Source organism: Fringilla coelebs (genome assembly GCF_963513975.1).
Source record: "Fringilla coelebs genome assembly, chromosome: 8".
NCBI classification, from domain to species: Eukaryota; Metazoa; Chordata; class Aves; order Passeriformes; family Fringillidae; genus Fringilla; species Fringilla coelebs.
The window spans coordinates 2,424,492-2,447,092 of NC_140066.1; the positions used below are offsets into that span (position 1 = coordinate 2,424,492).

The following is a 22,601-nucleotide window of genomic DNA, read 5'->3' on the forward strand; positions in this document are numbered from 1 at the left end:
CAAAACTCTGACTTCAACAGTGTAATAGCAAGTCTAAAATTTGTAAGAATCCTGTCTCCTGTGTCAGCTCAGTGAATGGGAATGTGCCTGAGACTTGATTTTGGTGTTGCTTTTTGTGTTCCAAAAAGCAGCCACTGGAGGTGACTTACGGATTTGTGGCTGTTCTCTGGATCTGAAACTGTGGTTTCCTTGCTCCTTAGATCATCCCCATTGAGGGGCTTGGGCCTGAGCTTGGATCTCCAGGTGCTTGTCCAAGTCTCCTGTCTGCCAGCCAAATGCATCATTGTGGAGACCTCTTGGAGCCCAGTTTGAGCAGGCAGCTTCTTGGTCAGGGGAATTAAGCCTGATCTGCTGCTCAGGGTCTCAGGCTGTATTGCCTCAGGTCTATAAATCAGACCAGCCCTTTCCTCTTGGCTGTGGCATTCTCTCTGTCCATTTTTTTGACATATGATAAAATATTCGGCTCACACTGTTCCCTACTGCAAATCTGTGGGTAAAAGAAGATTTTGGTTTTTCCTCAGTGCACCTTCCCTACTTTAATGAAATTTTACTGGACCTTTGTAATGTTGCCTCTACTATCCAGTCAGAGTCATGGGCATGGGCACGCACAGATGCTCCTTAGGAAAAATTTACAAGGGTCAGTGGCAGTAAAGCTAATAAATGCCTGTCATTTTTCTGCTTTTGAGCCATGCCATCCCTCTGTGGTTTATGAACAACAGTAGCACAGCCAGACCGTGCATCACTGGCTAGACACAGCTCCTGTAGTGTCTGCATTATGGCTAATATTTAACTGCATTTGCATCTCATTAACTGCCCTCCCAGCGTGCTGCTAGCTCACACAGGTGGGCTTCAGCAGGTCCTGCCAGGCCTGTGTGGGCAAACACAGCAGGTGCATGGAGTTTTTGGAGTCTATTGGGAATGCCCAGGAATTTTTTACATTTAGAAATCTGCACTTACAAAGCAGATCCCGTCTTTTCTCTATGCATTCCTAGTTCGTTGCACGAGAGGGATTTTTGTAACAACATACACAGTCAACATTTCTGCTTCCTGCTCTCTAAACTCCCCAGGGGTTTGAGGTTGGCCCCTGGATTTTGCCTGTAATCCTGAAAGTTTAGTAGGATTGAGTGTTCAGCAAGATACTTTCAGATGGGAAGCATAATCAAAACACACACTCCTGCTGTTTGTGTTCCTCCTGGAGAAGTTGCCATATTCTATTACGTAACTGTAGTTCTTTTCCTAATTCCTCTGTCCCTCATCTGGACAGCTGAAAATTGTCTTCCAGAAGTGCAGCAGAGTGCATTGCATTCCCAAGTTGTTTCTCTGCGTGGGCTCAGAAAAATGTCTTTGATTTGCCCAGAGCAATGAATGGCAACATTCTCCCTGGGAAACCACTGTACTTTTCCTTAATCAAATCTGACCTCATTTAAGGCATGAGTCTAAGGTGTTCAGTTTAATTGTAACATTACACACACTGCTTCTTGACCTGCTTTGAAGGACAAAATATTCCTATTCATCCTTTGTAATTGCTGCAGTCTGTCTGTAGTACATTCCTGTCTCTCCAAGACTCTCAATTGTTCTTAATCAAGCTGTGTGGGCTAATTGAAACCAACAGATGTCTTTGTGTACTCCCTCCCAGTTATCCCCAGTCTTCTAGGCAGATTACCTCCTCTCATCCCACCAATGCTGTAGATAGGATTTGTTTGATTTTCTTTGGGTTTTTGTTTTTCAGGGAGTTAAAAAGTGAGGCACAGTTATATCCTGGGGCAGGCAGTGACTTGTTAATGGCTGGCCATCCATCTGTGGTATGGGTCAGTTGAAGGCATGTAAATACAAACCTGTGTTTTTGTTGCTTCAATTGCTCAGGTTTGATTTCAGCTTTGAGCATTGCAGTCTACCTGAGGGGCTTTCCAGGTGGCTCAGTGTGCTTTGTGCCTCCCTGGTTCCTGGCCTGGCTGACAGGGACACAGGGTGCCATGGTCACAGGTGCCATCGAGGCGTCTGGGTGGGAATTGGTACCCACAAGCCTGGAGCAGGCTGCCTGCATAGTTCAACCTTTTGAAAAATGCAGAAAATATCCCCATTTTGGGCTGTTTCTCAGAACATCATGGAAAATATTTAGATGAATCCCTTGGGTTTCCTTTTTGTTTGTTTTTTTGTGTGCTTTAGGCCTAGATTTGAGATGATGTTCTTTTGGGTGGCTCCTACAAAGTGCTGGGTTCTCTGGTCTCAGCAAGGCTTGAGTGAAGCAGATGTTATCTTCTCTACATCACTGTAAAAGTGCTCAACCTCCTCTGGGACTGGATCCCAAATGTTCTTTGGACTGGCTCCTTCCTGTTATAGAAAGGTTAAAAGAGCATTTTTGTTCTCATCAAATGTTAAGTGGAGGGTTACAGCAGGCTCGAGAGCCACGAGCCTCTTGTTTCAGGAAGTGTTTTTAAATGGGTGTAAAAGATGTCTGCAGAATTAGGTGTGTAAAAGGGCAGCGCATTTCATAATGTATTAATTATTAAGGTGTCATTATACCCTGCTTGAGAGTATTTTCATAGCTATGCCATTTATACACCTTTTAAAATCTGGAGAGCTATTTTCCCCTTTCCCCTCACTCAGAGCAGTTTTCATATGGAGTTTGAAACATTTTCTCCCTGAAGCTGTATCTCTAATCACGGTGGTTTTATATTTTTCTTACAGCTTTTTGATCATGTTGCTGAATGCCTGGGAGACTTTATGGAGAAACAACAAATCAAAGACAAGAAACTGCCAGTCGGGTTTACATTTTCCTTCCCCTGTCGACAATCCAAGCTAGATGAGGTAAGATGATTTCACAATTTTCTTAATACACAGAAGAGCTGCCATGTTATTAAAGCAGTGTCCCAGACAGGTCTCGTTTTGGGGATAAATGAGTATTATATTTCACTGTCAGACTGTGTTTGTGTTTATGTTTCTGCCTGAAAGAGCTGGGTAGCAAAAGAGGAGGAGACTGTGATGTTTTGTGCTGAGCTCCTCAGTGGTGTGGCTTACCCTCTAAACATGGCAGTGGTTTTCCCTGCCTCCTGTGCAGCCTTTTTCCCCTCTCCCCAGGGTGTGGTTGGTGTGAGCCAGCCCAGCAGGGTTTGCTGGGTTTTGCTGCCCCTCACGAGTGCACAGGGATCCGGATCCGGGTGTCTGTGCCAAGCATGATCCTGATCCCTGGCACCAGGGCCACTTGGAAAGGTCACCTGGAGCCAGCCTGCTGCCCAAAGGGATGGGGATCACCAGCCTGTGCACTGACTGTGAGATTCCCATGACAAGGATGCTGCTGTGTTCTCCTCCTTGTACCACAAATGACTCAGCAGGCTCCCAGTACAGCATTGCCATGGCAACGGCGTAGCAAACCAGTGCAGGAAAGTTAAATCTACACCAAACACGCAGAGGTTGCCCTGTTAAAGCATGACCTGCTTTTCCAGCCTGCAGGTCTCTAGGTTAGCCTGGTGCAACAGCCCCTCAGATGCTGGTGCTGAGGAGGGCCAGGTGAGGCATGATTTTCGTTACATTTCATACTTCTTGGGCAGTCCTGAGAGCTGAGCCCAAGGGTGCTGACTAACTCAGGGTCTGAAAGCAGTTCAGAGCAGAGAGCTGCCTTTACCTGCCTCAGATCAGAAGAGATGAGTTGATCTTGGGGCAGCTCTCCCACCTGGTGAGGCTTGGGCTCCTGACCACGTCAGGGCTGTGCTGGGGTTGTGGTTGTGAAGCTGAGTTGCCCTTGGCAAGGTTTGCTTAGCTGCATGATGAAAGGTGCTTGTCTGTGGGCTGGTTTGCTCCAGCCAGCTGGGATGGAGTTGTGCTTGTGTGGGGCAGGGGCAGGCAGCACATGGGGTGCCGTGGGGACACCTGAGCAGTGGCAGAGTGGAGTGGGGTAGTAATGAGGCAAGGGAGGGTGTCTCTTGAGGAGAAAAGCCTACAACAACAACAACAAAAAAATCATTGACAGTTTTGCTGATGTGTTTTGAGTGTTTGAAAAATATGTTTTTTCCGGATTCTGTGGGCCAGGTTTGTTCTTGGGTTGTTGCTTCTGTGAGGCTGTGCTTGCCTGGGTGCTGTTTTCTTGGTGTGCTTGGTGAGCAGAAGGAGACAAGGTGGTCCGTCTGCTCCAAGGGTGATAGGATGGGCACTGCATGGTTGGGCCCCACTCAACCCTGCTGCATTCCAAGGGCCCCTTTCTGCTGCCAAGGCTTTGCTGGTGAAGGAAAAACTCCTTCCAGCGCAGTGACCAGTCACGCTGAGAGGAGCTGCTCTTTGCCAGTGTGGTTTGACCAGTTTCTTACAAAAGTTTTGTGAAACAAGGTGGCCTTTTTGCCCACGAAAGCTGTGCCAGCAGGGTGGGCTTTGCCCACAGTTTCCCTGAGCAGCAGCACAAGGCTTTGCTGGGTTTCTAAACGGTGCCCACGAGGGCAGCACATTGGCAAAACTTACACAAACTGAGTTTGTGGTCGAGGGGTAGGGGAGTATCTCCTGGTCTGGAAAGAGCTGCCCTGACCCTCTGTTCCCTGTAGCTGACTCAGTTTGGAGGGAAAATTTGATTTTAAAGCTGAGATATGGGCAAACATGCACCTGGGCAGTGGCTGCTTGTGCCTACAGGCTTCAGCTTTTCTGGTTTGTAGCTCTTTGGACTCCTGTTGTGACAGATTTGTACATTGTGGTGGGTATGGAAAGCTGAGCTGGTTTGAGCTGTCTTTCTGTCAGTTGATTACTGTCAATACTCTTTTCTTTCTTTTATTATTATTTACCTGTACTCTGAATGCTCTGATTCAGCCAGGAATTATGCAAATAGCAAAAAATCAGTGTAGTCATTACCTTGGGGAGTTTGCTGGCTCTTCATGATGGTTTGCAGACAAGGAATTCAATACCAGGATTTCCTTTTTGATCTGTGCTGTAAAGTAGGGACATGCATTGTTGCATCTCCAGTGTTTTTATTTGCCTCAACCCATAAACATGATCCCACAGTTCAACAAGCCCAGACAGATGGGACTCCAGGCAGTAAATGTGCAGCAGCCTGATCCCCACTGCAGCTGAATCCTGGACATGCCAACATCATATCCCTGCTCTGTAGTCAGTCCTGTACAGTCAGCTTTTTCTGAAAGCAGTCTATTTCCATGGCCCAAAAGGATTAAATGGTTTTCCAAGAAAAACTGTCGAGGAGTAGCAGCAGGGAGAAGAGTAGGCTGAAAATACAAAATGCAAACACACCATTTTGTAGCAAGGGAGGGGAAAAGAATTTTCCATCTTTGATCTCACTGTAATCAGGCTCTAAGACCACCAGTTGTCTCAGGTTGGGTTGTTAGAGGTCGTGTGTGAAAAGAGACCTGAACATTTGTTTGAGGTTTAAATCTTGTTTTTAAGGGAAAAAAAACCCAAACCAGTGTGTGTCTTGTGTTGAACGTTGCTGTGTTGTTTTCTCAGGGTTTTCTGATAACCTGGACGAAGCGCTTCAAAGCGAGCGGAGTGGAGGGAGCCGACGTCGTGAGGCTGCTCAACAAGGCCATCAAGAAACGTGGGGTAAATTGCACGTCTTTTTCTCTTTTACCTGTGTCTCAGCTTGGTCAGGGACTCACTCACTTGAGCAGGTGGTCTGGGTGGTGGTGGAGCTCTGCTTCCTTGCATGAAATGCGTGGGTTTGCTGGAAAAAGGAGGCGGCGTCAGAGTTGCCGTGTGGAAGCTGTGATTTTCCTCACAGCACGGAGCTGAGTTGCTGTGTCGTGGCTTTTTGCTGGCAACCTTCAGTGATTTTATCACTCTTCAAAAACTGAAGAAGTGCTGTCTGGCAGCGCTGTGGCTTTTCAGTGATACCAACGCGTCCCATTCCTGAGAAACTTGTTTCTCATGGGCTGGACTCAGCTGAGTTGTGCACCTGCTGTTCGTGGGAGCAGGAGAGGAGCTGAGCAGAGGAGAAGGAGATTTCAGGCTCAGCAAGCTCTTGCTCCCTGCAGTTTCTCTGTGTTGACTTTATAGAGAGTGAAGGTGACCAGGTTGCTGATTTAAACAAATAAAAAGGCACTGAGCGTGAGAGGGAATGAATTTGGGTTTGCCTAATGCTTGCAGCCAGGTCATATGTTGATTACTCAGCATCCAAAAATTCATGGGAAACTGTGAAGTATTTGCTTTCTTTGGGCAGTTGTGGACTCAAGCAAACCTGAATTTTGCCCTCACCAAACAACATTACTGGAGTCAGTTACTATCATTAGAGTTGGCAGAATCTCACACACTGAAGAACCTGGAAAGGAATGGCTGCGTGTAATTTATTTAATGACATTATTTTTGTATTAAAATAAAACACATTGATGATTTAAGTGAATCTATGAGAAATATTTTCTAGATTGATGCCTCAAATCATTCCATGATGTTTCAGTGCAAAGCTCCTTCTCCCTTGTGTATGGGCCTTTTCTTTCCTGCCCGTGTGAGAGCAGGCCTGGGCTCTCTGGAGTGATCCTGGTGCTGTTTTATTGCTTGCATTAATCTGCTCCCACTGCCTTCTTGGGTACATGGGATGGGGAACTGGCAGACAGAACAGGGAATGTTTTAAAAGATGAGCTGTGGTATTCAGACAGATTGTCTCCTGTTCCTTGTGCTACTCTTTGCTGAAAACAAACTGGTAAGGAACAGAAGCAGTGTTTTCCACAGCAGCCCTGTGGCCCAGACTGTTGGAACTTGAAATGTAGGGAATTCTCAGAACTTTGAGCCTGTTAGCCAAAGTTTAGAATTAAATACAGGATTTGATCTGAGACCTTGGGAAAGGCTCCCAAATTAAGGTGCTGGAAACAAGAATGTGGATTTATAGTTTGAAGCAGAAAACACCTTAAGCTAAGTGGAAGAAAGTTTAGAGTTTTAGAGTTTAAGATATAAAAATAAAAGTAGCTACAAGGGTAAACAAGAAGTTTAGAATGCAGCATTGTAGGTTTGTGTGTGATTGGCTAAGAAAGCTTACGCTGTAGCATGAATCCATAAGATGAAATATTTACAGATTGAGTCAGAAACATATAAAGTGCTTTATTAGTCAATAAATTCTTAAAATGTCTTGTAACCAGGGGTCTTGTGACCTTCTGAGCCACGCAGTAAAGATGTGAGCCGAACTCACCCTTCCTACCTATGCAGAAGCTAAAAAAACAAACCACATCATCAAAACCAACTCAGAGGTCCCATCTGTAACCCATTCAAAGCTCCTTCCAAAATCCCCCTACCAAGCCATGTCCTGTTGCTCCCCAGGACTACGATGCAGATATCATGGCTGTGGTGAACGACACCGTGGGCACCATGATGACCTGTGGCTTCGACGACCAGCGCTGCGAAGTCGGCCTGATCATCGGTAACGCTCGGGGTGGGCGCGGGGCCCCTCTGCCTCTGCCTCTGCCTGCCCAGTCAGCACCTCCTGCTCTCCCTCCCCTCCAGGCACGGGCACCAACGCCTGCTACATGGAGGAGATGAGGCACATCGACCTGGTGGAGGGGGACGAGGGCAGGATGTGCATTAACACCGAGTGGGGCGCCTTCGGAGACGACGGCTCGCTGGAGGACATCAGGACCGAGTTCGATCGCGAGATTGACCGCGGATCCCTTAATCCTGGGAAGCAGCTGTGAGTCATTTGTGGGCATTTGTTTTCTGTTCTGTGCCCCATTTCCCTCTTGTGTTAGCAGTTCTGCAGTTCAGGAAAGCTCTGGCTGGGCTCTGCTCCCCAGTGTTGCCCGTGGTGTCGTGGGTGACCGCTGTCCTCTCCCGCAGGTTTGAGAAGATGGTCAGTGGGCTGTACATGGGGGAGCTGGTAAGGCTCATCCTGGTGAAGATGGCCAAGGAGGGGCTGCTCTTTGAGGGGAGAATCACTCCTGAGCTTCTCACCAAAGGGAAGTTTGAGACAAAGCATGTTTCTGCCATTGAAAAGTGAGTAATCGATCCCTTTTCACTCCTTGGACTTCACAGTGACTCTGAATGTTGATTTTCCTGCTCTTTTTGCTTTGTGGGCAAGTGTGCTGCTTTTGGGGGTGTTTGCCATTCTCTACTGCCTGCACAAAGCTGGCATGTGGGGACCCCCAGCAGACAGTCTGTGCCCTCCTCCCCAAGATTTCTCCCTTCTTCTGTGTTGGGAGGAACTCTAAAGTCTGCCAGTCCACACAGCTTTCAGGGTACGAGCTGTAGTACCTCTCTCACTGCTCACAGAGTTGGTACCCTGCAGCTAAACATGGGAGTGAGTTGGCTTAGTGCCTCCTAGCAAATGCTTGTGCTGCTCCTTGCTGTATCCCTGGGATTGCTGGGCAGAAGGAAAACAAGTGTGACAGGGCAGAGCATTCAGTCTCGTAGGCAGGGCGGGGTGCTGCACAGTGACCTCTGAGCTATGTGCCAGTTGGTTTCTTAGAGTGTCATCACCCCTTTGGTCAGTACTCACAGGCTCTTCCCCCCTGTGTTTTTAAAATTCACATCACTGGGATAGTTTGTACCACAGTCATTGGGCTGGATTTTCTCTTTGAAATGGCAAGGACGACTCCAAGAGAACAGCCAGTAACTTCTATAATGCCTGTTCCTCCTGCCACAGTTTACTCCTGTCCCTGCAGACCATGTTATCTGAGCAGCTTTTCATTAAGTGTGTATGTTCATTTGTTTTAACCACAGAGGTCTGTGTTGTGGACCAAGGTACTGTTGCTGTTGAACAGCAGTGAGAAAAATGCAATTATTGAGAAATTCAGTTATTAACAGCAAAAATTTGCCCTGAACTTGCTTCCTGAAGAGGCAGTTTGGTTAAAAGTAGGAGGCACATGCCTGTGCAGCTCCAAATTTCTAGCTGGTGCTAGCAAGATGCAAGAGTCCTTAAAAAGATGTATGGAGTGCAGTTAGGGATGACAAGATATACACCCGTTGTATTTTTGGCTGGGAAATGGCTGAGCTGGACGAGGAGAAGTTTGACCAGAAGATTTGCTCTCAGGCTGGATGCTAATGAGGAAAAAAAAATGCAAGAGGCAGAGATTCATTGGAGTTGTAGAAGCCTGAAAAGAGCCCCGTTAGGATGGAATTGCTTAGGCAAACTTTGCTCAGGATTTTGGGCTTAATTTATCAAGACATGCCAAGGAATGAGTATGGGATTAGGGGTGTGCTCAGGCCTGTGCTGAATTGTGGGGCTGGTGCTTCATGCTTGAGAGAAGCCATTTGCAGTTTAAAGCATCACTGTGATGAAAAAGCATTTCCTCCAGGTCCTCCCCGTGGTGCAGCTGCTGTGGTACCTGGAATTGCATTGTTTGTAGGTGGCATGTTTGCACCAGGAAACATGCTTTAGTGGAAAGCTTTTCCATCTGTGAATGAATGCATGTTCAGAGAGTTTTATTTCAAGCCTCACGGAGCGTTCTAGTCCAGATCTCTAAGCAATGTTCTTTCCAGCTTTCTCAAACCCCAGGCAGGCAGGGACACCCACGTTTGGGCGTTCCTCAGTCCTGCAGCCCAACGCGCGCCCGCTGACGAGTCCCCTTTGCTTTGCAGGAGCAAAGAAGGTCTGAACAAAGCCAAAGAGATCCTGACCCGGCTGGGGGTGGAGCCCTCCCACGAGGACTGCATCGCTGTGCAGCACGTCTGCACCATCGTGTCCTTCCGCTCCGCCAACCTGGTGGCCTCCACGCTGGGGGCCATCCTCAACCAGCTGAGGGACAACAAGGGCGTGGGCCGCCTGCGCACCACCGTGGGCGTGGACGGCTCCCTCTACAAGATGCACCCACAGTGAGTGCCCCTGCTCCTGCCACGGGCTCTGGTTAGCAAAGGGGTTGTCCCAGGGCGTCACCCAGCAGGCTCTGGTTTGCCTGTGGTCCCAGGGCATCACCCAGCAGGCTCTGGTTTGCCTGTGGTCCCAGGGCATCACCCAGCAGGCTCTGGTTTGCCTGTGGTCCCAGGGCATCACCCAGCAGGCTCTGGTTTGCCTGTGGTCCCAGGGCATCACCCAGCAGGCTCTGGTTTGCCTGTGGTCCCAGGGCATCACCCAGCAGGCTCTGGTTTGCCTGTGGTCCCAGGGCGTCACCCAGCAGGCTCTGGTTTGCCTGTGGTCCCAGCGCTTCACCCAGCAGGCTCTGGTTTGCCTGTGGTCCCAGGGCATCACAAGGCAGGCTCTGGTTTGCCTGTGGTCCCAGGACATCACAAGGCAGGCTCTGGTTTGCCTGTGGTCCCAGGACAGCACCCAGGCAGGCTCTGGTTTGCCTGTGGTCCCAGGACAGCACCCAGGCAGGCTCTGGTTTGCCTGTGGTCCCAGGGCGTCACCCAGGCAGGCTCTGGTTTGCCTGTAGTCCCAGGACAGCACCCAGGTGGGCTGTGAGATGATGAACCCAAACCGTGGGTTTCAGGTCTGAGCTGGGAAGCTTGGGGGAAAGGAGAGATGTCTTGTAAGTGAAGAAAAGAAGCAAAACCCTGAGTGAGTGGATACTGCAATGTCAGGTGGGCTGAGTAGATAGCTTAAGGAATTACCAAGAGACCTCTTGGGAGGAGAGTCTCTTTGTATAAAATACTGCTTTGTGCCCATTGATTGGGCTGTGAGGAGACATGCATTAATTCACCTTCACCTCCATTTCCAGTTCAATGCCCACTTCTAACCCTGTTTTTGCCAGTTGTTTCTGAAGATACACTTGGAAACCAGGGGGGGAAATATTAGTGCTTAGATTTCTGTGGCCTTTAAAAAGCCAGCTTTGTCCTGTTTTCCCCATCTTGAAAGTTACACTTTTAGTGAAACAGCTGTATAGATTTATGTAGAAATCAGAAAATTATGTTTATGGGGAAACTTCTAAAAGGAGAAGTATGCTTAATGTTTCATTTTCAGTTTCTCATTATTTGTTGAAAAAGATATTTTCCTCTGTTAAAGAAAACCATAGAACAGAAAAGTTTCCAAGAGTGCTGTTCTGACTAGCTTTTCCAGATTGGGCAAAGTCTGGGGATTGTTAAGATAATGAACACGGACAATTTTGGTTTCTTAACTGTTTCCCACACCATCTAAACCAGTGAGTTCAGGACAGGACCCCAGGAGAGGGAATCAGAGCAGCGTTGCAGCCAGGGAGTTTCTCCCATCCAGGATCAGGTTCAGGGGATGAGACTGATGCTCTCCCCTGCTTTTTGCTGGTTTTGCTTAGAAATTTGAGAGGAAGGAGGGAGGAAGAAATTAGAAATTCAGGAGGAAGGAGAAGTGGGGAAGAACTTTTCGCTGGCAGTTTTCCTACTTGGGAGACTGTAGCTAGTTTGAGCATGGTGAGTTTGCCCACTCCTCTTGCATTGGGTTGGTGTTGGCAGTGCAGGTTTTGGGGTGGAAAAGGCAGTGCAGGTTTTGGGGTGGAAAAGGCAGTGCAGGTTTTGGGGTGGAAAAGGCGCAGTGCAGGTTTTGGGGTGGAAAAGGCGCAGTGCAGGTTTTGGGGTGGAAAAGGCAGTGCAGGTTTTGGGGTGGAAAAGGCAGTGCAGATTTTGGGGTGGAAAAGGCAGTGCAGGTTTTGGTGGGAAGGGCAGTGCAGACTTGGGAGTAAGGATAGTGAAGATTTTGGGGGGTGGCACCGCAGGTTTTGCAGGGAAGGGCAGTGCAGACTTTGGGGGGAGCAGTGCAGATTTTGGGGGGGATGCAGCACAGATTTTGGTGGGAAGGGCAGCTCAGATTCTGGGGGGGATGCGGCGCAGGTTTTGCAGGGAAGGGCAGCGCAGATTTTGGGGGGGATGCAGCGCAGATTTTGGGGGGGATGCAGCGCAGATTTTGGGGGGGATGCAGCGCAGATTTTGGGGGGATGCAGTGCAGATTCTTAGGGGGATGATGCAGCGCATATTTAGGGAGTGGGCAGTGCAGAGGCCGGGCTTGCAGCCTCCCCTCCCCGCAGGTACGCCCGGCGCTTGCACAAGACCACGCGGCGCCTGGTGCCCGACTCGGAGGTGCGCTTCCTGCTGTCGGAGAGCGGCAGCGGCAAGGGCGCGGCCATGGTGACGGCCGTGGCGTACCGGCTGGCCGAGCAGCACCGCCTCATCGACGAGACCCTGGCCGAGTTCAAGCTCACCCACGAGCAGCTGCTGCAGGTGAAGAAGAGGATGAGGGCGGAGATGGAGGCGGGGCTGAAGAAGAAGACTCACGACACGGCCAAAGTGAAGATGCTGCCCACCTTCGTGCGCAGCACGCCGGATGGCACAGGTAGAGCGCGCCCTCGCCGCACTGGGGATGCTGGCTCGACTGCAGCCCCAAAACTGGCTCCCAGTTATCAAAGCTGAGCAGATCTGGTGCAACAAAAGAGGAGCCTGAGCTGTGCAAAGGAGGAGATCTCAGTGCTGGCTCTCCTGTGCTGGTTGCCGGCAGCCTGATCCTGTGTCCTTGCCTCAGGGTGCAAGCAAAGTCACAGCTGGAGGGGGGAAACCACAGCTGGGATCATAAACCCAAACCCATGTGACCCAAACCCAAAGTACCCATTACTTGGGTACTTTGCGTTTCAGGGTGGCTGCCCAAATTTCAGCTCTCTCTCAGGGAACAGTTGCGTGAGTCCTTTTTCCCTTGTTGATTTAAAGGAAAACAAAATAATCAGAGCAGCATCTGAAGTCCTCCTTTGATGAAGATCTTCTCAACTGAGTGTTTAGGAGATTTTCTATTGAAATACTTTGAGAGAAGCATTTTTTCAGGTTTTACTTATGGTTCTACAAGTATACACACATATTCTTTTACAGAGAATGGAGACTTCCTGGCTCTTGACCTTGGAGGGACAAACTTTAGAGTTTTGCTGGTGAAAATCCGCAGTGGTAAAAGGAGAACGGTTGAGATGCACAACAAGATCTATGCCATTCCCATAGAGGTGATGCAGGGAACAGGAGAAGAGGTATTTACGTTTCTCTTTGGCTGCACTGCTGCTTTTAAATAACTCCTTAAGAGCACATAACATGTACAACTTCAAACATTATGACTTTTCTCTTCAAAGCTGTTTGATCACATCGTTACCTGCATTTCTGACTTCCTGGATTATATGGGGATAAAAGGAGCACGTCTTCCTCTTGGCTTCACCTTTTCCTTCCCTTGCAAGCAGACCAGTCTAGATGCTGTAAGTTCCTTAGTATCTTTCCAATCTGCTTCTGTGCTTATACCAGCCAGACCTGGTTTCTCTGCCTTCATGTCATCCACGTGACACTTACAGGAAGGTCACACGAGGGGAAGGTTCCTGTGATGACCCTGACCAGTACAGCTGCTCCTATAAATAGTTCCTTTAAGGGTAGTAATGCAAATGCTGCCTGTAGCTGTGACAGATAAGAGCATTTAAATTTTCCATGGTGGTCATAGCCCTTTTATAAGGCATGATGTTTTTTCCAACTGTGTAAACCTGCTGGTCTGTGACACTTCCCTGGTTCTACAAGCAGCAAGCAAAAGTCCATCCCTGCTGCCAGTGCCTACTCCCAGGTGATCTTGTCTCACTGGGTGGAGTGGTTGCACCAGAGTCTGTGGGCTGTGTCACCCTAGGGGTGACAGTGTGGCCTGCAGCACATCCCTGACAAATGGACTTGTTCTTTGCACTTGTGTTCAATTTCTTCATTGCCACATCCTTACACCAACCTCTGCAGCTGTTAATAGTTTCCTATGTACTTAGCTGGGGTTCCTTTTAAGAAAGCCATATTTTCTGTAACACTTCTTTGGGGTTTTTGAGTTTGTTGTTCCTGTCACCTCTTTTTTTAAATTTGTTTTAGAGTTTGTTGCATTGTTCTGGAAACGTAGAGCCCAATAACTATTAGTTGTTTTAGATGCAAATTTGACATGCTGAGGAGATATTCCTTTTCACTGAAACTCTTCTGTAAAACATCACACTAAAGTGATGTTTTACAAAAGAGTTTGAGTATTTAAAATATTAAGTGTACAGAATAACATCTGAGTCCTAGCAACTTGATAACCTCTTTTCTTGCTTTATAGGGTATCCTTCTCAATTGGACAAAAGGCTTCAAAGCTACAGACTGTGAGGGAGAAGATGTGGTATATTTACTTAGAGAAGGAATTAAAAGAAGAGAGGTGATTTTTCTTTCTTTTTTTTCCCCCTCATTCTACTCCTCTCCAGACTTGACAGACCTTGTGAGTCAGGCTGGCTCCCTCCCACAGGATCTGTGTGCCTTGTAGACAGAGGCTGTGCCTCCTGTCTTGCACAGAAGATTGTTTTTCCCCAGAGGCTTCTGGCTTTCCACATTTGCCAGAACTTTCAAGGCTTCTTTCAAACTCTGAGGCAATTTCCACATGCATGGAGAAAGCAGGAGTTTTCCAGGTGGTGACTGTAGGAATGCACCTCGGTGCACCCTAAAGGACAGTTCTCTCTTCCTCTTCTTGATCTTGAAAAAGCCTCAACCAGTTTAGCCAAAACTTTCTAGGAAGGGAAGAAAAACAGCCTGAGAAAGGTGTTAAATTTGCACAGATTTTATCAGCCAATGAAAAGGAAGTTTTAAATCCTTTGTTACTGGGATTGCTACACAATTGCTGTGATACTGAATGTTTATACCATGTGCCCATGTAAAAAATGTGTGCTCAAACATACTTATGTGTGCTCAAACATACTTAAGCCAGGGATAAACTTCATTCTGTGACAGTCTGTCACAGGTAGAGCACATGCCTTAGCTGCCTGCTGCTAGATTAGATTCCTGGTTTTGCCTGTGTGAAATGAGGCTGGTGATTTCAGTTGTTTCCAGTGTGTTTCTACATCAGCCCCTTTGCTGGGAGGGACTCACTGCTGTTTTCTCACTGCTATTTTCTCTCTCCCAAAGGAATTTGACTTGGATGTGGTGGCTGTGGTGAATGACACAGTGGGCACAATGATGACTTGTGCTTATGAAGATCCAAACTGTGAAATTGGGCTCATTGTGGGTACGTGTTAGAGCTGCTTTTTATTGAACAGCACCTCCACACATCTGTCTGTGTTCTCATGGAGGCATCCCTGTGGTTAACTGAAAATAGAGCTAGGATATCTAGGAGTAAAAGAGAGCAAAATTCAACAGCCAGCTGAGTTCTGTCCACAATCAGTTGAGATGAGCAGAGGCTGTGATGCACAATAAATCCTGCCTGTTTTAGCTGATAAAGGCAGAGTGCTGCTGGGGAGGAGAGCAGATGTGGGCTCAGGGAGCCTCAGTAACTCCTCTTTAGCCTGTCAGAGTGTCCCTGGTGGGTGTTCTGGTGGCCCACAGCTTTCCTCAAGTGAGTGGTTGTCAATATTGGACACAAAACAACGAGAGTGCACACACTGCTGCTCTCAAGGTGAAGAAAAGGGAAGTTTATTTTCTGACTCTTAACATTTATAGATTTCTAAAAGTGAAAGTGGATTGGAGGGTGACAGTGCCACCTCTCCAATGACACTGGACAAACCAACAGTCTATCAAATTTTTCCTCTTCTATAAAAGAATGCAAAACTATAAGTTATTTACAAAAAGTATGTGAAAAAAATTTGTCACAAGAATGTAAACATCAAAAAGCTTAGAAAATCTTAAAAAATCAGGGTGACAAGTGGTCTCCCAGAATAAAGCTGCAAAGTGCAGCCACAATTCCCAGATGGCATGTGCTGGAGAGCTGTGACAGCCTGAGCACAGACACACAGCTCCCTTCCCAGCAGTGAGGCAGCTGAAGGAATTCCACAGGCTGCAAATGCCACTCTTGGGCAGCCTGAGTCACGGGGCAGTGTGGATTCCCAGAGCTCTCCAGAGGAATGACTTCTCCATGGGAGGGAAGGGGACAAGGCACCTGCAAGCTTTGGGAGTGCTCTCAGCTGGGAGGTGGCTTGTAGGAAAATAAACCACCACCAATTTCTCCTGCAGACGGCTGGAAAGCATCCAGGATGAGTCAGCAGGGCGCAGTGTGGGTAGGAAGCCGTGCCTGAGCAGCTCCATGGTGGCTGTTTGCAGGAACCAGAGCTCCCTGCAGGAAGGACAGCGTGTCCTTGGGGTGCTCAGATTCCCCCTGGGGATTGTCCACGGCAGCCCTGCCAGATCTGCTGTGCAGCCAGCGTGTCTGTGTGCAGGCAGGGCACCAGAGGGGGCCTGGGCACCTCTGGGATAACGGGAATGACAGCCCCAGGCTCTGACAGCTCCCTCTGCCCTGCCTGGCTGACAGCACCTGAGGGAGCCTGGGTGCTGGTGGTGGTCTGCAGGTTGGGTTTGGTCTGGTTTGCTCCTGCAAACCTGGCTCTCAGCCTGCAAACCCAGACATTCCCCCTGCCAAGCCCTGTGCTGGGGCTCAGCTCTCCTGCAGCAGGGGAGTGCTGTGGGAGGATCTATTTTAGCTCAGACTGTATTGATGTAATTCCCTAAAAACATGGCAAAGGAAAACAGACGTGCTGTAGCAACTGGTATATCATCTGGGATGCAGGATTTAATGAGAGTTTAAGTGACTTCAAGAGAACTTTTGCCCGGGTAGCAGCTAAAGCTGCCTCTCTTTGCTAATAAAGCTTTCCTCCCTAAAGACCTCTGTGTACATGGAGCACTTTGCCACACTCCTTAGGATCCTCTTTGAAGAAATATCAGATATGGCCCCATCTCAACATGGAAGTAACCTTCCTGCTGGAGAAAATGAGCAATTAAAATCAGAAAAACCCCAAGCAATCAGCAATTTGCTGAGGTTTCCAGTTCAGCACGTTTTCCCCTGAATTCTGTGGGATTTGTGGAAGGTGGTTCCCAGCTGCAAAATCCAGCTGTCTGCTTCCTGAAGTATTGGACTCAGAAGCATGTGAGGTTTTGTGTGCTGGAAGGGCTACCCTGCTCTTCCTCCCTCAGCCCAGCTGGCCTGGGTGAGCTTCCTCTCTGAGCCACCCTGAGCAATGCACCACAGGAGTCATGTTCTCCTTCTGTTGAAGAGTTGGGGGTTTGGGGTTTTTTTTGGTGATGTTTCAAATGATGATTCGACTACTTCTTTCAGAAAAAAACAGATTCAAGATCCCCCCCAGAAGGTTTGTCAGGTGTGGCTTAAGCATTGTTTTGTTGCAACCCAAGGTGTTTGTTTGTTTCAGGAACGGGCAGCAATGCCTGTTACATGGAGGAGATGAGGAACATAGAGATGGTGGATGGTGAGCAGGGCAGGATGTGTGTGAACACGGAGTGGGGAGCCTTCGGGGACAACGGCTGCCTGGATGACATCAGGACAATATATGACAAAGCAGTCGATGACTTCTCCCTGAACGCTGGCAAGCAGAGGTACTGCAGCACAAATGGGTGCTGGGATTGTCAGCCAGGCTGCCCTAAGGGCTTTTCAGACAGAACTGGGTTTCTCCTGGCTGAGAAAGGAGAGGGTGAGAGTGGAAAGTGACTGCAGTCCTGCTATCCTGTGGGATCTCCCCTTTCTGTGCTTTTCCTGTGATTTATTTGCTGCCAGGGACTCCACAGCAGGGCTTTTGGTGAGGACTTCCAAAGTCTTGGCATTACAAAGAGGCCCTTTTTCTCATCCTGTGCTGTATGGAGGGGGATATGATGGCTAGTCCTTTTTTTACTCTGGGTCTCAGGTTAATTTCTTTTAGCTGAACTCTCTTTGTAGAGGGCTGTGCCCGTGGAAGTCCTGAACTCACACCAGCTGGCTTGGTTAAAGCTTGGAGCTGCTCACTGGAAAGCAGTCAGGAGCTCTCAAGCAGTTGCAGCCAGCTCTTGTTTCCAGGACAATTTTCTGGATGGGATAGGTCACGTTAGAGGGTTTGTCTTTCTTGCTTCTGGAGTTTGGTCCCCTTTGTGGGGCTCAGCTTTTGTTTGGGCAAGTGCTTCCCTGTCCTCTTCAAAAAATCTTGACAAGGAGCTGTACCCAGTACCCAGCACTGATAAAACTGGGCTGAGACTGCTTGAGAGGGCTACAAACTTTCATCGTTTCTTTGCAGCAGTGCTTTGATGCCAGGAGCTTTTAAAAAGATTTTGTGACTAGAGTAAATCTGCCCACAAAAGCCTGAGGAATACAGACAAGCTGGCAAGTCCCACGGGAAGCTCTTTAGAAACTGAGGCTCAAACAGACCCAGAGGGGCAGACGTGGAGTGAGCCTGATGCAGCAGCAGAGTTGGCATGGAGTAAGCAGCCAAGGGCAGTAGTGGAGACTGCCAGGGGAATAATTTATTCCAGAGATAGTCAGGCACTCAGGAGGGAGGACACTTGCTGGGTACAAGCTTGAAAGAGCTCATGGTATTAAATGGACTGCGTGGCCTGCTTCCAGCAGGATGGCGTGCTGGGCTCTGCTCAGGCCAGGGCACAAACCCTGCTGTGGGGCTTCAGGAGGTGAAATAAAGGATGCATCACTGAATGCCCTTCTCAGGAAGTGGAGCTGTTCAGTTCTTGTTGGTAAGGACACAACTTACAGACCCCAAAATGCTCCATTCAAACCAGGAGGGGAGTGCAAAACACGGCTGAGGCCTCCAAACAGAAAAAGCTCAGTGGCTCCATGCAGCAAAATTGCAGGGAAACCACGAGGTACAGTCACTGTACTTTTTTTAAGGGAGTCCTGTGCTTCAAAGGCAACCCTGTGCAAGATAAAGGATAGGAAAAACCATGTCCAGCCTGTTCACAGGACCACTGACCTGCAAGTTGGCAAATTGGTGGTCCAGGGTTGGTTTGTGTTCTTCAGTTAATTCAAGCACCTGGTGTCCAGTAGGAAACCAGTTGTCCCAAAACCCCAGGGAGGAACCAAGCTGTCTGGAACCCCTCTCAGCCCCCAACTCTTCACGCAGGACCCAAGTTTCCCACTTGCAGTCTTGCCTCAGGCTAGAGAGGGGAAATATTTTCCACCTGCAGACTGGATAAGGAATGTCCCAGGAGCGATGCTTGGCCCTGGTACCTGCAGCCCTCTGTGCATAGGACACCTGGCTGATAATGATGCTGCCTTTGCACACGTGGGCAGGCTCCCTCTGAGCTGGACTGCTGTCTTTCCTTGCAGGTATGAGAAAATGATCAGTGGGATGTACCTGGGGGAGATAGTCCGCAATATTTTGATCGACTTCACCAAACGGGGCTTCCTGTTCCGAGGGCAGATTTCAGAGACACTGAAGACCAGACATATCTTTGAAACCAAGTTCCTTTCTCAGATTGAGAGGTAAGAGCACTGCAGGGGAGGTGAAATAGTGCAGTAGTGTTCATCTGGTGACACTGCTGGACGGGAGGGACGGCTGGAGAGCGTTGCTTGCTTCTCTGGAGAGAAGAAATTTGGGTTTCAGCCTCTGTGTGTGCAGGAGGATTCTTTACAACATCAACTGAATTTCTAGCGATGCTCACTTCTAAACCCTGGGAAGGGCTGGCAAGGATTCCCTCACTCTATCCTTTTATTTCCTTGTTTGGAAATCAAGCCACTTTCCTGGGCCCCTTGTGTGAGTTTAGCTGCAGTTGTGGAATTGAATGAGCACTAGCTGAGTGAGCACTGCTTACTGGGTGTTTTTGTGCTTTTATTGCTTGGACTCTGTATTTTAAAGCAATCTCTGAGGCTTCACGGGGGAAAAAAACTCCAAGGTCACGGTTAAAGCCCCCTGGTAAGAAAAGGGAAGGGGAGGCAGTGCAGAGCTGGACTTGGAGCCTCTGTTGCTGCTTGCACCCCTCTCCTGCACTGACTGAATTTGCCTTCCCCGGGGTCACTCGTGCTGTCAGGAGAGGCTGCTGCCTGGGGTGGGTGCACCATCAGTGCTGTGGGGTTTATGGCTTGACTGAGGGAAAGTTGTAACACGGTGTTCTCCTCCCCCAGTGACAGGTTAGCCTTGCTGCAGGTGAGAACCATCCTCCAGCAGCTGGGGCTCAACAGCACCTGCGACGACAGCATCATTGTCAAGACAGTCTGCGGGGCGGTGTCGAGGCGAGCAGCCCAGCTCTGTGGTGCTGGAATGGCTGCCATTGTAGATAAAATTAGGGAGAACAGAGGGTTAGAGCGCCTGGAGATAACGGTTGGTGTGGATGGCACTCTCTACAAGCTCCACCCGCAGTGAGTGTTTGCCTTCTCAGCTTTTGTTTGTGCCTTGCGTGTGCGTCCTTCCTCCTGATGCTCCCAACTGGACTCTCTCACTTGCTGGGATAAGAGCCAGGGGAAAAAAATGTCTTAATCAGGGGGCTCAGGGCTTTCTGAAGGGCAATGGGAGGATCAAGAATGACTTGTGAAAGATTCTTGGGGTGGTGACAAACTGAAGGGGACACAGCTTGCCGAGTGAGTTGGAAGCTGTGTAGCGAGGGAAGGATCTCTTGGCTCTGGACAGGCAATGACAGAGCAGTGCTGAAATGCCTGGTGCCTCTTTGGAGGATGTTTCTGTTCAGTGTCCAGCGGAGAAGAGCTGCTGCAGAGCAGTGCAGGTGAGATCAGGAGTCTAGAAGAGCTTGGGGCAGGAGGACAAGAGAACTAGTGCCCACCTGTAGTGTGCATGGAGGGAGATGGGTGGGAAAGAGAAGACTTATGTGGTCTGCTCTTTTCCCTTTGCTGTGGATTAGTGATCCCAGTTAACCTCACACAGACAGGTGGGGCTGGGATGCGAGTGCTTTTTTCCTTTAACTCCTTCTGCTCCCAGGCTTCAGATCCACCCCGGTTTCCAACGTTTTACTTCTTAGCCTGATGAAAGGGGACTCAGTGCAGGACCTTCCTCACCCACTGCCCTTGTTTGCTTTCACAGCTTCTCGAGGATCATGCACCAAACAGTCAAAGATCTGGCGCCCAACTGCGACGTGACCTTCCTGCTGTCGGAGGACGGCAGCGGGAAAGGGGCAGCGCTCATCACAGCCGTGGGATGCAGGCTTCGTGAGGCTGAGCAGAACTGAACTCCACAACCCTGGCCTCAATTCTGTCTTGTGTTTCTCATAAAGCAGCGACTGCATAGTCAGAACTGGTAAAAAACTCAGAACTCACTGCTTTATTGGGGGAAAAAAAAAATTACAACTAATGACATAAAAAAAAAAAAATAGGATACAAGATAGAATGTGTGCTCTTAATAATATCTCCTGTTTCTGGACCCCAATCTGCATGTTTCTTACACACCTTGTTGGTACCTTCCCCATCTGTAGGTCATGGAAAAAAAAACCCAAGTCTATAATTTCTGCAGTTGTCAAAAATCAGTTGTTGTCTGAGACGAAATTGCCCCCAAGTGATGTGCGTTGAGAGCTCCCGTTGCATCGTACCAAACGTGTTCCTTGCAGCATCCCTGTTAAGCACACTGCCAGCACGCTGACCACCAGACCTGGGTGTTGATGCTTGTAAGTGAAGGGGAAGCAACAGTTCCCTCCTGCATTATCTACCTGCTGTTGTTTCGTCTCAAGCGGTCGTGAAAACATTTTGGTGCGTCGGCACCGTGCACGCACGTAACTCTGTAGTGGGACTTGACACCACGATTTACTCGCTTCCTTGATGCCTCCTGTCATGGTGAAAGTAAACACCCTTGTCCCACAGACCTGGTTTCCACTGGCATTCCCCATTGCTTCTGTGAGTGGTGTTGTGTTACTGGGCGAAATCCGTCACGTTTCGGCCAGAAATCCCTAAAGAGCGGTTGGTGACTGGGGTAATCCAAATCTCCAGACCTGCCAATAGATCTGTGCTCCCTACACGGCTGTGCTCTGTTCTTCTGTCAAAGGGTACTCATAGAAAATAGCTCCTGTCTCTTCTTGTTAGTCCAGGCAGGGGCACTGCAGCTGTCCTTCAACCAAACCTGCAGCTCAGCCGCGTCCCCCGGATGCGCCTGCTTCCGTCTCTCGCCTTAAATGGGTATTTGCTTCCACACAGAGCTTTAATCTTTAGTGCTGTCCAGCAGTCACTCAGAGCACAGACACCCAGCCAGAGTTAGTGTGCAGAAAGGAAGAGGAAGGTTGCGTTTTGATCTTGCCTTTGAGGACCCGGGTGCGTAAACAACCCAAAAAGCCAAAATTGGGTGCAGCTTATTCCAAGGACGAAGGCAACAGCAGATCATTTACACGTGGTGTACCCTGTCCTCTGTCCAGTCAATGCCATTATTATATTTGCATACCAATTGCATCACTTCAATTGAGAAGCAGTTAGGAAGGTACGTGTCGAGTAACATTTGTAAGTCACGCCACTTTCTGCAAAGAGGGAGACCACACAGCAGTCCTTAATTCCCACTCTTCTACCAAAAATGAATTGGAGATGTCCGCACGGTTTTCCCTGCTGCCTTTTCCTGCAGAAAGTAGATGGAAATTTGCAGGCTGCTCTTCTCTGCTCTCGTTCCACTCCCTAAGATTTGGATTGCCCTACCTATCGATAACATTTCAATATGCATTATGGTGCACTGTGAGTGAATGTTGTAAAGTAACCTGTAAGTCACAAACAGTCATTGCAGCTTTAAGTGTGTGTCTACCTGAAAAATTGCATGCCTAACTGGTTTTGCAAAGGTAGAGGGTCTTTTTACTTTGCACACTAGTAGCTCCGGTACTAGTGTTACGTGATACTTGTGAAAATATTAAACTTTTTTGATGTGCGTTAACTGGTGTTTAGTGGTTCTTTCTGGAAGAGGTGCTGTTGGCTGGTGGCTTAGTGCTTTGGGAAGAGCTATTGTGTAGGGAGAGCTGCAACCTAATCCCAGTGGTGCCTGTGTTTTGTGTGTGTGTTTTTATTCCCGGGCATTCGGGGTCAGATTCACACAGGTCCCCGTGCCTCGTGTTTCCTAACGTAGTTCAGCAGAGGCACAGCGCTGACAGCGCCCAAATCTTGG

At 48.7% G+C, this 22,601-nt stretch overlaps 1 protein-coding gene across 1 annotated transcript in view; it reads left to right on the top strand.

The window, feature by feature from the left end:
• Positions 1–22,373, top strand: part of HK1 (hexokinase 1) — a 35,698-nt gene extending 13,325 nt beyond the window's left edge. Inside the window, exons 4-18 of the mRNA XM_084210895.1 lie at positions 2,689–2,808; positions 5,437–5,532; positions 7,237–7,336; positions 7,420–7,603; positions 7,750–7,905; positions 9,490–9,723; positions 11,841–12,145; positions 12,670–12,818; positions 12,918–13,037; positions 13,895–13,990; positions 14,731–14,830; positions 16,959–17,142; positions 18,854–19,009; positions 19,649–19,882; positions 20,559–22,373. Of these exons, the coding sequence (XP_084067021.1) occupies positions 2,689–2,808; positions 5,437–5,532; positions 7,237–7,336; positions 7,420–7,603; positions 7,750–7,905; positions 9,490–9,723; positions 11,841–12,145; positions 12,670–12,818; positions 12,918–13,037; positions 13,895–13,990; positions 14,731–14,830; positions 16,959–17,142; positions 18,854–19,009; positions 19,649–19,882; positions 20,559–20,703 (2,379 nt within the window). The 3' untranslated portion in view covers positions 20,704–22,373. The remainder of the gene's footprint in view (positions 1–2,688; positions 2,809–5,436; positions 5,533–7,236; positions 7,337–7,419; positions 7,604–7,749; positions 7,906–9,489; positions 9,724–11,840; positions 12,146–12,669; positions 12,819–12,917; positions 13,038–13,894; positions 13,991–14,730; positions 14,831–16,958; positions 17,143–18,853; positions 19,010–19,648; positions 19,883–20,558) is intronic.
• The last annotated feature ends 228 nt before the right edge of the window (positions 22,374–22,601 follow it).